The 16,194-nt window shown below is 41.3% G+C and overlaps 1 protein-coding gene across 5 annotated transcripts in view; it reads left to right on the forward strand.

The window, feature by feature from the left end:
- scn8ab (sodium channel, voltage gated, type VIII, alpha subunit b) overlaps window positions 1-16,194 on the forward strand; it is a 132,303-nt gene that overhangs the window by 41,061 nt on the left and 75,048 nt on the right. For 4 of the 5 annotated variants that reach the window (XM_058403486.1, XM_058403490.1, XM_058403488.1 and 1 more), the window contains 6 exons: window positions 1,468-1,559; window positions 5,999-6,223; window positions 6,335-6,398; window positions 6,831-6,972; window positions 9,776-9,982; window positions 10,930-11,208. In XM_058403486.1, coding sequence (XP_058259469.1) covers window positions 1,468-1,559; window positions 5,999-6,223; window positions 6,335-6,398; window positions 6,831-6,972; window positions 9,776-9,982; window positions 10,930-11,208 — 1,009 coding nt within the window. Of the gene's footprint in view, window positions 1-1,100; window positions 1,193-1,467; window positions 1,560-5,998; window positions 6,224-6,334; window positions 6,399-6,830; window positions 6,973-9,775; window positions 9,983-10,929; window positions 11,209-16,194 lie in introns of all 5 variants that reach the window. The other variant, XM_058403487.1, reaches the window with a different exon arrangement.

Consider the following 16,194-nt stretch of genomic DNA (forward strand, 5'->3'; position numbering starts at 1 on the left):
ATGTAATCATCTAACCCTCATCTCCGGTCTTCATGTAATCATTTAACCCTCATCTCTGGTCTTCATGTAATCATCTAACCCTCATCTCCGGTCTTCATGTAATCATCTAACCCTCATCTCTGGTCTTCATGTAATCATCTAACCCTCATCTCTGGTCTTCATGTAATCATCTAACCCTCATCTCTGGTCTTCATGTAATCATCTAACCCTCGTCTCTGGTCTTCATGTAATCATCTAACCCTCGTCTCTGGTGTTCCTCATGTAACTGCACTTCTGTTCTCTTCCTTTCCATGATCTTTGCACTGGATCTTTTCCTGCTTCATCATCACAGGAAGAATATCCTACATATAAACTAATTGTGAAAATGTTTGTAAGACTTTTTTGCTGAAACATATTCATTTGCCCAAAATATGGAGACTCTTGAGACTCCCTCTATTCTATTCTATTCTATTCTATTCTATTCTATTCTATTCTATTCTATTCTATTCTATTCTATTCTATTCTATTCTGTGTTTTATGCTTGATTTCTTGTTCTCTGTGATTCTATGCTTCCTCTATTTCTCTCTCTCTCTCTCTCTCTCTCTCTCTCCCTCCCTGTCTCTCTCTCTCTCTCTCTCCCTGTCTCTCTCTCTGTCTCTCTCTCTCCCTGTCTCTCTCTCTCTCTCTCTCTCTCTCTCTCTCTCTGTCTCTCTGTCTCTCTCTCTCTGTCTCTCTCTCTCTCTGTCTCTCTCTCTCTCTCTCCCTGTCTCTCTCTCTCTCTCTCTCTCTCTCTCTCTCTCTCTCTCTCTCTCTCCCTGTCTCTCTCTCTCTCTCTCTCTCTCTCTCTCTCTGTGTCTCCCTCTCTGTCTCTCTCTCTCTCTCTCTCTCTCTCTCTCTCTGTGTCTCTCTCTCTCTGTCTCTCTCTCTCTCTCTCTCTCTCTCTCTGTCTCTCTCTCTCTCTCTCCCTGTCTCTCTCTCTCTCTCTCTCTCTCTCTCTCTCTGTCTCTCTCTCTCTCTCTCTCCCTGTCTCTCTCTCTCTCTCTCTCCCTGTCTCTCTCTCTCTCTCTCTCCCTGTCTCTCTCTCTCTCTCTAACCCGTGCCTGTTGCGATCCATTCTGCAGGTATATAACAGAGTTTGTAAACCTAGGCAATGTGTCAGCTCTGCGCACGTTCAGGGTGCTGAGGGCTTTGAAAACTGTTGCTGTGATTCCAGGTAAGAGTCGAGCAGGTGGAGAGCGTCGCTCGCTGTGTCTCGCGCTCCTCTTCTCTTCTTCCTTCCTTCCTTCCTTCCTTCCTTCCTTCCTTCCTTCCTCTGCTCTCCTGTTGTGTTGTGTGGTGGTGCTGGTGTTCCTCCTCTCGTTGGACAGGCCTGTGTGTGACGTGTCCTCTCCCGGTTCTGTGCTGGTGGTAGTGGTGTGTCGTGTGTAGTGTCGTGTGTGTGTGTTGTGTCATCGTGTTTGTTCTGTGTGTGATCCTCCCTTGTTACAGATATATAACAGAGTTTGTGGACCTCGGGAATGTGTCCGCCCTGAGAACCTTCAGGGTTCTACGAGCTCTCAAAACTATTTCTGTCATACCAGGTGAGAAAGCGTTTAAACACGAAGGCTGAGCTGCTTCTCACGCTGACGCAAACAACTACTCTCGATTATTATTATTATTATTATTATTATTATTATTATTATTATTATTATTATTATTATTATTATTTTGGATAGTTCATTTTTTTATGAAAAGCAGATGCTGGAGAAATTATACCTTTATTTTTCCGGATTAATTTCTTTTCTTTTTTTTAATCTGCTGAAAAATCAAAAATGGTAGTAACACATTTTTGATAGGCTTTGCAGTCTGCTGTACATCACTGACTCCAGATCAGCGATAAACTCCTCCCAATTCACACACCTTCATTTCACACCGGACTGTGGTCAGGATTACTGTGTCCACTTTTCTGGTTAAAAACAGGTTCTGGGCGGAGTTTAAAGGATTATGTTCAGATTTAAACTCAATTTATAAAAGTTTGAAAAACAAACACAGCTTTATCTGCTAATTTGTGAAGGTAAACAAAACTAAACAAACAAAAACAAAGACAGTCATTAAAAAGGCCATTTTTAAAAATAAATAGTGTTTTAGGTTGATTTTATATAGTGCACCGCTGTTAGGTAGAAGTTATTAACAAAAAGTATTAACAAAAACTATCACTGAACCATAGTATCTCATAGCCTCAATATATTATCTCATGATCTCAATATCAGTATTTTATCTCATGGGCTCAAAAATTATCTCAAGGCTTCAGTATATTATCTCATGGCATCAATATCAGTATATTATCTCATGACCTCAATATATTATCTCATGGCCTCAATATATTATCTCATGACCTCAATATCAGTATATTATCTCATGACCTCAATATATTATCTCATGGCCTCAATATCAGTATATTATCTCATGACCTCAATATCAGTATATTATCTCATGACCTCAATATCAGTATATTATCTCATGACCTCAGTATATTATCTCATGACCTCAATATATTATCTCATGACCTCAATATCAGTATATTATCTCATGACCATAATATATTATTTCATGGGCTCAAAAAATTATCTCAGGGCCTCAGTAAATTATCTCATGAGCTTAATATATTGTCTCATGTGTATGTGTGCATATGAGTGTGTGTATGTGTGAGTGTGTGTATGTGTGTGTGTGCGTGTGTGTGTGTGTGTGTATGTGTGTGTGCGTGTGTGTGTGTGCACATTTCATTACAGTGTTCCAACATATTGCTTTAAAACCACATCATGTACTGAAATGTCAGTAGCGAGTGTTTATAGCTCATGAAACTGGATAAGACTGCCAAGCCTAAATCTACACATTTCTGCTGCATGATGCCTCCTGAGACTGAGCTTTTTACTTTTTTTTCTTCTTCTTTTTTAATGACTGGCTTCCCTTCGAATTTCTGCATTTTGTATTTATCCTTTTTTTAGAAATACATTTTTGAATAAAAACAAAACAAAAAAACAAAGCAAATCCCTCCTTTTTCTTTTTTTAAGAACTCGGAGTGGAGAGTAAAGAGAGAGACATCAGACTCTAAGGCTTATGTTTGAGAGGGGATTTGGAACATCAGGTTCATCACTGTGTTTATTTAGTGAACACAGAAATAAAACCTGGAGTTAAAATGGAAGGTTAACATTCCTGTAGTATTTTCACTCTGGAGCCCTTCATCCATCTGGTGTCTCTCCAACAGGAAGTGATCTGGGAACGCGTGCGGGGGTCCAATGCTCTCCGGATATGAATGATTGGTTAAAAAGGCATTGTCACCATGACAATGGGGTGATAATGATGTCGCTGCCTTCAGCCTTGGCGTTTAAATGACCTGCATGTGACCCTTCCTCCCTCTGCCTGTCCTCCTCTTCCTCTCTCTGTGTTTGCTCTCAGCCTCTCGGTGTCATGCTGCACGTTGTGTTTGGTATTAAATTAACTCTGGGTGATTCAACACCATGTCTATATCATGATAAAAAATTCGGCACAACACGAGATTCCTCTTCTTTCTTTCACTGATTAATTCATGCCCAGATTCTACAGTTAAAGTCTTGTGTTTTATGCAGAATAATAACGTGACAGAGAAGTGAAAAACACAATAACAAACACAAGGACGAATCAGACAGAGCGGAAAAGGTAGCGTTAGTGAATGGAATTCTTCCCTCTGATTGGACGAGACATGGGTCACTCAGGATCTACAAGTCCAGTAGCCGCAGCAGTAGAAAGTGGATTGGTGTGTGTATGAACACAGCTCTGCTCTTATAGCGCTCCTTACATCCTTTAATCTGGAATAGTTTGGTCTTCAGAACATTCCTGTGTTCTTCAGGTGTGTTTCTAGAGTTAAACTAATCTTTACTCCATGATACACTATCAGTATATCCAACATCACACTGACCATATGAACGTCCTTCCTCACAGTAGAGCTGAATGAACTCCATTTTCTTATAAAGAAAATATTTGTTATTTTCTTTAAAAGATTTAAAGTTGAACTAATAAAAATAAAAAATGGTTTAAAGTGAAGGCAGAACTCCACATGTACAAGAAATTAAGTTAGATACACAATTTCCTACTTCCTGTAGATCCTGAGTGACAGATGTCTCGTCCAATCAGAGGGAAGAATTCCATTCACACACTATACCAAACTTTTCCACTCTGTCTGATTCGTCCTCGTGTTTTTGGGTTTGTTCTTGTGTTTTGAACTTCTCAGAAACTGTAGAATTACACTTTAGTAATAATATTCAGTATCACAGAAACACGTTATCTTTAACGTTAGTATTAAACTGTGGGATCATGGTCTAATTATTTTCCTCCTGGTTTAGGTTTAGATTACAGAAATAAAACTCTTGAGGACATTTTTTTTAACTCAGTATTCTATCACTGAAATTTAACACTCAGTCTTTTAAAATAGAGTTTTTTTACTGTTTTGCCCAAAAAGAAATGAATAAAAATTTAGTACAAAAACATATTCATGCAGAATCATTTAAAATACAATAATGTGTTTATGTGAATCATGTAAAAATGTAAAAATAAAATAGAATTGCAAATGCATAAAGAAAATATGTAAAAAGATATTATTTGATTTTTTTTCACTTATTAAATGAAATATTTTCAGATTAGTTACTGATTTTAATGCTGTTTCTGCTCTTATAAAAACGCCGTAAAGTATCATAATAGGACATTGTGCTGTATCACCGAGTCTGAGATTAAACATGTCTCTCTGTGTGTCTCTGAAAGCTCTCTCTCTCTCACACACACACACACACAGTGGTTCAACTATTTTATCATAATATTTTGAGTAAAAACCTGAGAATTAAAGTAAGAATTATGAAAAGTGACATTTGGAGCGAATTGTAATTGATTTATTAATTTATTTAACTTAATTTATGTTACTTAATTTTTAAGAAATTCAAAGCACAAGAACAAAAACATTTACATTTACTATAATGAAATTATCTTAATCTGTAAAAATGCTGATGCGGAAAAATTTTAGACTCGGGTCCAAACGTCTGATTCTCTAAGCAGTGACCTGTCCAGTTATTTATTCTACAGATTATAGATTTGATTTCTAACAGAATCTTAGACAAAAACAACAGTGTTGTTTTCATAGTGAATGTTTTTAATTATTTTTACATTATAATTATGACTCCATGAGTTTATTTTAGATTAATGAGGGTATTAAAGGGGTATGTTTAAGACAGTGGAGGTTTGTCTCAGTCCTGATCAGAGCTGGATGATTTGATCAGATAAAAGATCACAAAATTGAAATAATTTTATGTTAAAAAATTTGGCTAAAACTTTGACAGAACTAAATGAGTCAGTTTGTTAAGAAACCTGCAGTAAAGCTCCTGATGGGAATCATTTAGAGTTAAAACATTTTTCAGAATAGTGATGTGATGTTTCTGTGATTTCTCCCAGCTCAAGTCCTGATGTGACTTTATAAACCTCCTGAAATCATGACCACTACAGCAGTGTGTGTGTGTGTGTGAGAGAGAGAGTGATTTTGAAGGAAGATGTGTAGTAAAGAAAGAAGAGTGAGTCTGTGTGTATCAATGTTTTAATTCACTGTATCTGATTAGATTAGATATTGAAGGAAATCCACTGTTTAATCAGGATGGAACACAGACAGGGCTGATGTTAGCAGTAAATGTCATAAATGTGTCATAACAGCATAATAACAGAATACTGGCTTCTGATTGGCTGGTGTTATTCTCCAGTTTAGAAATCCAAAGGGGTTTAAAAAGCAGAGATTGTTTACTTTTCCTCATTTTTATTGTACAGCCTCAGTCTAAATAATTATTTACATGTGTAAAAATAATATAGAACATTTAAATGAAGGTGGCGTGGAACATGCTTATGACACGGTTATAACACGGTTATGACAGGTTTATGATGTTTATGGTAGTTTTTTCTGAGCAGGTGTGTTGTGGTGTATACTTGGTGGTACATGGTATGTGTGTGTGTGTGTGTGTGTGTGTCACAGGGCTGAAGACCATCGTGGGAGCTCTGATCCAGTCGGTGAAGAAGCTCTCGGATGTGATGATCCTGACGGTGTTCTGTCTCAGCGTTTTTGCGCTCATCGGCCTGCAGCTCTTCATGGGGAACCTCAGGCAGAAGTGTGTGTTCTGGCCAATCAGCAACAAGACAGTGACCTACCTGTCCAACGGGAGCGTAGGATTCGACTTTGAGGAATATATCATGAATGATAGTGAGCGGATTTATCTATCTGACAGATAGTGTGTCTGTGTGTGTGTGTGTGTGTGTGTGTGTAAATAAGAATGTATTTCAGTAAAATTCACTTCCTCTCTTCCTGTTTCAGCTAATTTCTACTTCCTGCCAACTGGAGGAGATGCTTTACTGTGTGGAAACAGCTCAGATTCTGGGTGAGGCACACACACACACACACACACACACACACACACACACACAGTAAAACAATTATTTCAATAATTTTAGTAATTCAGTTTTATTTGTTTAGTGTTACATGTGTAATTGTTTTCATTTTATTATTTGTTTCTCTGACCAGTTGCTTTTATTCTAAATAATTTCTTTTTCACAATTAGATTAGATACAGGTATATATTAACATAAATTATGAAATTAAACTGAAAAAGAACAGTGTGGGCATCAGAGTGCATAATGATTGGCAGTGGCGTCTCCATGGTGACAGAAGCAGTAGCTCCGCCCACCTGAAACTGGCCAAAAGAAAATAGTTTTCCATTCTGTAATAAATTAATAAAAGAATATTGAGGCTTTAAACCAACAGCATCTGACACAAAATACTGTTTGTGTGTGTGTGTGTGTGTGTGTGTGTAGGCGCTGTCCGGAGGGTTACACGTGTATGAAGGCGGGCCGGAACCCTAACTACGGCTACACCAGCTTTGACTCGTTTGGATGGGCGTTCCTCGCTCTCTTCCGACTCATGACGCAGGATTTCTGGGAAAATCTCTACCAGCTGGTATGAACTCAGGCCTTGCCTCGCCTCGCCTCGTCTCCTGTAGTTCTGCTTCCTGTTCGGGGTTCATCAGATTCAGAGTCAAAAATATTCAATATTCAGAAGTTTTTACTAAAATATATACATGTGGAATATTCCGGTTATTGAGTTCGGGAGCTTCTGTCAGCAGATCTTCAACATTCAGATGATTAAAATCCCCTGCGTGAAGATCACCTCTGAGGTCATCAGAATTTTCTGGAGTAGAAGCATCTGAGGTGGAGTTTTACACTAGCCAGTTCCTCTAACCAAAAACACTCGGCTTTAAACCTGAAAGGATGACAGATGTTTTTTTTTATTTCTTTAATGTGACATGTTAATTAAATAAAGTGAATGTTGGTTAATCCGAGGCTCTGCTGTAAGACAACATGCTGGTGGTGTGAGGGATAATCTGACCCAGAGCTCAGCTCATACACTTACAGATGATCTGCACCTCCATCCATCACTTTATCTGTAAAATATTCTCTTCTCCAGATCAGTAGTGAATGGTGTCATATCTACCTATTTCATTGGGTTGTTTTTTTGAGACTTTAACTGACCTCTGAAATAATCCAGTGGGAACACAGAAGAGTTTTTTGGGATTCAGAAACATTCACAGGAAAGAAATCTAAATCCACTCGGGACAGAAAACATGATAAATAATGAGTTTATAATTAAATTGTGAGGGTTTTCTCCTAAAGCATTCAGATGAAGGAGTTTAGAGCAGAGACTTTGTTTGTGCTTTGATGTCCTTCAAAAATCAGACATTTAACTCTGCTGCTTGTGTTTGACCAATCAGTGAGCTGCAGTTTCTAGCCCTGCCCACATGTCCTTATTTGGTTATATTTCTGGTGGAGACGCTGTTCAGTATAACGGAGGGAAAACATGTCACGCTGAGACATTTCACTCACTGTGTCGTGATCAGGATCTCTGCACACGAACATGCTACACTACTAGGCTGTGATCAGACAAACGAGGTGTGTCCAAGCTAATTAGCATGAATATGAATGACGATGAACTAGAACAGCCAGGTGTTCCACAGAGTCAGGTGATCTACAGAGTCAGGTGATCCACAGAGTCAGGTGATCTACAGAGTCAGGTGATCCACAGAGTCAGGTGATCTACAGAGTCAGGTGATCTACAGAGTCAGGTGATCCACAGAGTCAGGTGATCCACAGAGTCAGGTGATCTACAGAGTCAGGTGATCCACAGAGTCAGGTGATCTACAGAGTCAGGTGATCCACAGAGTCAGGTGATCTACAGAGTCAGGTGATCTACAGAGTCAGGTGATCCACAGAGTCAGGTGATCCACAGAGTCAGGTGATCTACAGAGTCAGGTGATCCACAGAGTCAGGTGATCTACAGAGTCAGGTGATCCACAGAGTCAGGTGATCTACAGAGTCAGGTGATCTACAGAGTCAGGTGATCCACAGAGTCAGGTGATCTACAGAGTCAGGTGATCTACAGAGTCAGGTGATCTACAGAGTCAGGTGATCCACAGAGTTAGGTGATGCACAGTGTCAGGTGATCCACAGAGTCAGGTGATCTACAGAGTCAGGTGATCCACAGAGTCAGGTGATCTACAGAGTCAGGTGATCCACAGAGTTAGGTGATGCACAGTGTCAGGTGATCCACAGAGTCAGGTGATCTACAGAGTCAGGTGATCCACAGAGTCAGGTGATCTACAGAGTCAGGTGATCCACAGAGTCAGGTGTTCCACAGAGTCAGGTGATCTACAGAGTCAGGTGATCCACAGAGTCAGGTGATCTACAGAGTCAGGTGATCCACAGAGTTAGGTGATGCACAGTGTCAGGTGATCCACAGAGTCAGGTGATCTACAGAGTCAGGTGATCCACAGAGTCAGGTGATCCACAGAGTCAGGTGATCCACAGAGTCAGGTGATCTACAGAGTCAGGTGATCTACAGAGTCAGGTGATCCACAGAGTTAGGTGATGCACAGAGTCAGGTGATCTACAGAGTCAGGTGATCTACAGAGTCAGGTGATCTACAGAGTCAGGTGATCCACAGAATCAGGTGATCTACAGAGTCAGGTGATCCACAGAGTTAGGTGATGCACAGAGTCAGGTGATCCACAGAGTCAGGTGATCTACAGAGTCAGGTGATCTACAGAGTCAGGTGAGCCACAGAATCAGGTGATCTACAGAGTCAGGTGATCTACAGAGTCAGGTGAGCCACAGAATCAGGTGATCTACAGAGTCAGGTGATCTACAGAGTCAGGTGATCCACAGAGTTAGGTGATCTACAGAGTCAGGTGATCTACAGAGTCAGGTGATCCACAGAGTTAGGTGATGCACAGAGTCAGGTGATCTACAGAGTCAGGTGATTTACAGAGTCAGGTGATCTACAGAGTCAGGTGATCCACAGAATCAGGTGATCTACAGAGTCAGGTGATCTACAGAGTCAGGTGATCCACAGAGTTAGGTGATCTACAGAGTCAGGTGATCTACAGAGTTAGGTGATCTACAGAGTCAGGTGATCCACAGAGTCAGGTGATCTACAGAGTCAGGTGATCTACAGAGTCAGGTGAGCCACAGAATCAGGTGATCTACAGAGTCAGGTGATCCACAGAGTTAGGTGATGCACAGAGTCAGGTGATCCACAGAATCAGGTGATCCACAGAATCAGGTGATCCACAGAGTCAGGTGATCTACAGAGTCAGGTGATCTACAGAGTCAGGTGATCCACAGAGTTAGGTGATCCACAGAGTCAGGTGGAGAAGTGTTGTTAATGACTTCTGCTTTCTCTTCTTCTTACTGATTTCCTACCTCAGACCCTTCGAGCTGCAGGAAAGACCTACATGATCTTCTTCGTGCTGGTGATCTTTGTGGGTTCCTTCTACCTGGTGAATCTGATCCTGGCTGTAGTGGCCATGGCCTATGAGGAGCAGAACCAGGCCACCATCGAGGAGGCCCAGCAGAAAGAGGAAGAGTTTAAAGCCATGTTGGAACAGCTCAAGAAACAGCAAGAGGAAGCTCAGGTGAGCACTGGCCTGGGGCGGAGCTTCATAAGAGAACTGAACCGAGTAATACACAGTCACTAAGCACTTTATTAGGAACACCTGTACCCTGTTCTCCCCTGCAGTTATCTAATCAGTTAATCATGTGGCAGCAGCACAATGTTTAAACTCTTGCAGAGAGAGGTCAAGAGCTTCAGTTCATGTTCACATCAAATCTGAATGAAGAAAAAAGTCTGATCTCTGTGACTGTAACTGTGGTCTGATTGTTGGTGTCAGATGGGCTGGTTTGAGTTTGTCTGTAACTGCTGAACTCCTGCTGGGATTTTTACACGAAACATTCTCCAGAGTTAACACAGAATGGTGCTATAAATAAATCCAGTGAGCAGCAGTTCTGAGGCCTTGAGAGGTCAGTGGAGAATGGTCAGTCTGGTTAGAGCTACCAGAAAGGCTACACTAACTCAGATAACCTGTCAGTATAAATGTGGAGTTGAAAAGCATCTCAGAATGAATAACACACCGAACACTGAGGTGGAGGAGCTACAAGACCATGGTGATAATGCACCATGTCACAAAACAAAAGTCTTCTCAGTCTGGTTTCATGATCATGACGATGATATTCTTCACTGACCTTTTCAGTCACCAGATCTGAGTCCAGTAGAACAGTTTTGGGATAGATCCAGAGGTTTTATTGCATGAGAGCGCTCCTGAAAAAATCAGCAGGAACTGTGTGATGCAGTCATGTTAACATGGAGCAGAATCTCAGGAGGAATATTTCCAACATCTTACTGAATCCCTGCCATAAAGAACTTTGGTTACTCTGAGAATAAAATGAGGAAGACCCAGAGTTAGTGTAGTGTTCCTAATAAAGTGCTCAGTGTGTCCTCATATTTTAGATTCTATTCTCTATATTTCTCTTCTTGTCTACACTTCACTCTTTTGTTAAATGTTTTTCTTGTCCTGGATCTCAGGCCAATGCCATGGCCACGTCAGCAGGGACAGTGTCTGAGGACGCTGTGGAGGATGACGGAGGTGGACGTCTGTCCCGTAGCTCCTCTGAAGTGTCCAAGCTGAGCTCCAAAAGTGCCAAGGAGCGACGCAACAGGAAGAAAAAGTGGAGGAAAGAGCAGGAGAAGGAGAAAGGAGACAGTGAGAAAGTGGTCAAATCCGAGTCAGACGACGGCAGCAAGAGGAGTCGCTTTCGTTTCCCTGACAACCGACTGCACAGAAAGACCTCCATCATGAACCAGGTGAGATGCAGGAGGAGTTTCATTAAAACTGAGCAGAAGTTTCTCCCTCCATCGCCACCCCCTCGTTCTTTCTGATTTCTAAGATAAACTGCACAGGCAGGAAGCAGTGCTCTGGAGAATTCTCAACTTTCCTTTTATTATGTGTAGAGATCATTTGCTACAGTGGCTGAGAAGTGCAAAACAAAATAATAAATCCATAAACACACTAACAAATCTGGAAACACAAGGACAAATCAGACAAAGCAGAAAAGGTAGAGTTCTTCCCTCTGATTGGACGAGACATTGGTCACTCAGGATCTACAGGACGTCCAGCAGTAGCTGCAGCAGTAGAAAGTGGATTGGTGTGTGTATGAACACAGCTCTGCTCTTTTAGCGCTCCTTACATCCTATAAATTGGAATAGTTTGGTCTTCTGAACATCCCTGTGTTCTTCAGGTGTGTTTCTAGAGATAAAGTTATCTTTACTCCATGATATGCTATCAGTATATCCAATATCACACTGACCATATGAACGTCCATCCTCTCAGTAGAGCTGAATGAACTCCATTTTCTTATAAAGAAAATATAAATGTGTTTTTTGTTTTCTTTAAAAGATTTACAGTTGAACTAATAAAAATAAAAATGGTTTAAAGTGAAGGCAGAACTCCACACATGTACAAGAAATTAAGTTATATACACAATTTCCTACTTCCTACCTTCAATGTCTCGTCCAATCAGAGGGAAGAACTCCATTCACACACTATACCGAAGCCACCATAATTTACTCTGTGGACAGGAACCAGAACAAATGACTGATTTTGTTGCCGTGTGTATAAACCAATCCAGACATGTTGTGAAACATGCTAAAGACTTATTGGGGTGGTGTTTATTTTACAGGATAGTGTCTTTCTTTACTTGTTCCTCTCTTTTATTAGTGGTGTTGTGGTGATCAGGCCGTAGCTCTTGCTCTGGGGCTGTTAACAAATAATAATAGCTGCAGTGGTTGGTCCTGCATGGTGTGCTTTAATGCCTATTTTTGTTGAATCATCTTCCTTTTTTCCCTCGTGATTATACAAAGTGCATCAGGCTTCAGCCCAGAGACCAGATGAAGTGTTTATCTGCACTTACTATAATGCTTTGTTTTAAATCTTTCTATAAACCTGTGTACAGTTTTCTTCTAAAGTTTTGTGAAATATCAGACACGTCTATTTTTCATGTCTTTTATGTCCCTCACTATCCTTTGTGGGACTGTTTATTTAAATCTACATTTAGAGTTTCCTGACATGACTCGGGTTTAGTTTGGGTTAGAGTGTGTTAGATCTCTGCTCGGAGACCAGCTCCGGTCGCTGCCTCGTCACCGTTGCTGAAGCTGTGAGTCTGAAGCGTGGTGCGGTCAGGGGGACGCCATGATTTCTCTGGACATGTCTCAATTATTCATCTCAACTCTATAAATCTTTCATCTCCAGCTGAAAGCAGTAATACGGCCTGCACTTCTGGCAGAATGTTGAGCTCCTGTAAATCTGTAGTGTATTACAGGCACCAGGCTGAAGTTCCACCCAGAGGAACAGTTTTAGTCAGGTGACTGCAGGCAACTCCAGGTGGCTGAAGGTGATTCCAGGTGATTGGAAGATGATTATAGAGAATTAGAGATGATTACAGGTGAGGAAAAGATATTATATGTGACCACATGTGATTATAGAGGATTACAGAGGATTACATATTACAGGTGTTTCCAAGAAATTATATTGATACAGGTGAAAGAGAATTACAGGTGATCACATGATTACAGGTGATTGCATTTAATGCCAGGTAATTACAGGTGATTACATGTAATGTCAGATGATTAAAGGTGATTACAGGTGATTACAGGTGATTACAGGTGATGTCAGGTGAGTACAGGTGATTACAGGTGATGTCAGGTGAGTACAGGTGATGTCAGGTGAGTACAGGTGATGTCATGCCATTACAGGTGATTGCATTTGATTACAGGTGATTACATGTGATTACAGGTAATGTTAGATGATTACAGGTGATTACAGGTGATATCAGGTAATGTCAGGTGATTACAGGTGATGTCAGGTAATGTCAGGTGATTACAGGTGATGTCAGGTGATTACAGGTAATGTCAGGTGATTACAGGTGATTACATGTGATTACAGGTAATGTCAGATGATTACAGGTGATGTCAGGTGATAACAGGTGATTACAGGTGATGTCAGGTGATTACAGGTAATGTCAGGTGATTACAGGTGATTACATGTGATTACAGGTAATGTCAGATGATTACAGGTGATGTCAGGTGATATCAGGTAATGTCAGGTGATTACAGGTGATGTCAGGTAATGTCAGGTAATGTCAGGTGATTACAGGTGATGTCAGGTGATTACAGGTAATGTCAGGTGATTACAGGTAATGTCAGGTGATTACAGGTGATTACATGTGATTACAGGTAATGTCAGATGATTACAGGTGATGTCAGGTGATTACAGGTGATTACATGTGATTACAGGTAATGTCAGATGATTACAGGTGATGTCAGGTGATATCAGGTAATGTCAGGTGATTACAGGTGATGTCAGGTAATGTCAGGTAATGTCAGGTGATTACAGGTGATGTCAGGTGATTACAGGTAATGTCAGGTGATTACAGGTGATTACATGTGATTACAGGTAATGTCAGATGATTACAGGTGATTACAGGTGATATCAGGTAATGTCAGGTGATTACAGGTGATGTCAGGTAATGTCAGGTGATTACAGGTGATGTCAGGTGATTACAGGTAATGTCAGGTGATTACAGGTGATTACATGTGATTACAGGTAATGTCAGGTGATTACAGGTGATTACATGTGATTACAGGTAATGTCAGATGATTACAGGTGATGTCAGGTGATAACAGGTGATTACAGGTGATATCAGATGATTACAGGTGATGTCAGGTGATTACAGGTGATGTCATGCGATTACAGATGATTGCATTTGATGCCAGGTTATTACAGGTGATGCCATGTGATTGCAGGTAATTACAGATTTTTGCATGTGATTCCATGTGATTACAGATGATGTCAGGTGAGTACAGGTGATGTCATGCGATTACAGGTGATTACAGGTGATGTCAGGTGATTACAGGTGATTACATGTGATTACAGGTAATGTCAGATGATTACAGGTGATTACAGATGATGTCAGGTGATTACATGTGATTACAGGTAATGTCAGATGATTACAGGTGATGTCAGGTGATTACAGGTGATAACAGGTGATGTCAGGTGATAACAGGTGATTGCAGGTGATTGCATTTGATGCCAGGTTATTACAGGTGATGCCATGTGATTGCAGGTAATTACAGACTTTTGCATGTGATTCTATGTGATTAGAGGTGAAGTCAGGTGATTCCATGTGATTACAGGTAATGTCAGGTGATGTCAGGTGATTGCATGTGATTACAGGTGATTTACAGGTGATTCTCGGTGATTACAGGTGATGTCAGGCGATTACAGGTGATGTCAGGCGATTACAGGTGGTCTGGTGATTACAGGTGGTGTCAGGTGATTACAGGTGATGTCAGGCGATTACAGGTGGTGTCAGGCGATTACAGGTGATGTCAGGCGATTACAGGTGATGTCAGGCGATTACAGGTGGTGTCAGGCGATTACAGGTGATGTCAGGCGATTACAGGTGGTGTCAGGCGATTACAGGTGGTGTCAGGCGATTACAGGTGGTGTCAGGTGATTACAGGTGATGTCAGGCGATTACAGGTGGTGTCAGGCGATTACAGGTGGTGTCAGGCGATTACAGGTGATGTCAGGCGATTACAGGTGGTGTCAGGCGATTACAGGTGGTGTCAGGCGATTACAGGTGGTGTCAGGTGATTACAGGTGATGTCAGGCGATTACAGGTGGTGTCAGGCGATTACAGGTGGTGTCAGGTGATTACAGGTGGTGTCAGGTGATTACAGGTGATGTCAGGCGATTACAGGTGGTGTCAGGTGATTACAGGTGATGTCAGGCGATTACAGGTGGTGTCAGGTGATTACAGGTGGTGTCAGGTGATTACAGGTGATGTCAGGTGATAACAGGTGATGTCAGGTGATTACAGGTGGTGTCAGGTGATTACAGGTGGTGTCAGGTGATAACAGGTGATGTCAGGTGATTACAGGTGGTGTCAGGTGATTACAGGTGGTGTCAGGTGATTAGAAGTGATTAGAGGATCACTATCACTTGAAGGTGATTTCAGGTGATGGATTAGTTTCTTTAAAGGGTTACTTTAAAGAATTAACCCTTTAGAGGTCGTTGTGATGGGGAAACACTGTCACATGGCTCTACATGAAAGGTTTAAGGAATCTGAAGTCTGTAACTGTAAAGCAGCAGTGATCTCCTTGATAGTAGAAGGTTCTGGTGGTGTTCTCTGCTCTCTTACTGAAGAAGGTTCTTCTAGAAGGTTCCTTGTATAGTTAAGGAATGTTTGTTTGGATAGTGTGTCGTTCCCTTAGTGTTGGTAAGAGGATGGAACTCTGGGGGCTTCAGTTTGAGGAGAAGGTCAGGAGGAGGATGACACATTTTACTGTGAGGTTCCAGCTGTGGCCTCATTAAGATATTAGATTAAATTAGTTGGTTGTTTAAGTTATTTACTGTGTGTGGACAGTGGAATGTGGTGAATGTAGAGGCTGTGTACATTTCAAGATAACTTCAACTACCTGAAACACAGACCTTCTGTTCTTCTGCTCCAGTGTCTACTTGAGAATCCTGTAGCAGTGATGAAGGTTGATAGCGTTAGCATTTTGGTATGGTGTGAGTTGAGGGTGTAGCTGAAGTGGTTTCTCTCTGATCTGTGCAGCAATGCAGATCTTAACCACTTTACCAGATCAATGGCTCTCGTCTCTGTGAGGGAAGTGGAGCAGTTGGAGCTGAGAGGACTCCTGGGCTCGCGGCTCTGCAGTGGTCAAGCAGCCCATTAGGGAGAAGCCACTCAGACCCACCGCAGTGAAAATGGCTGCGCTAGCAGCTAG

This window comes from Hemibagrus wyckioides, linkage group LG11 (assembly GCF_019097595.1).
Source record: "Hemibagrus wyckioides isolate EC202008001 linkage group LG11, SWU_Hwy_1.0, whole genome shotgun sequence".
In the NCBI taxonomy this organism is placed as follows: Eukaryota; Metazoa; Chordata; class Actinopteri; order Siluriformes; family Bagridae; genus Hemibagrus; species Hemibagrus wyckioides.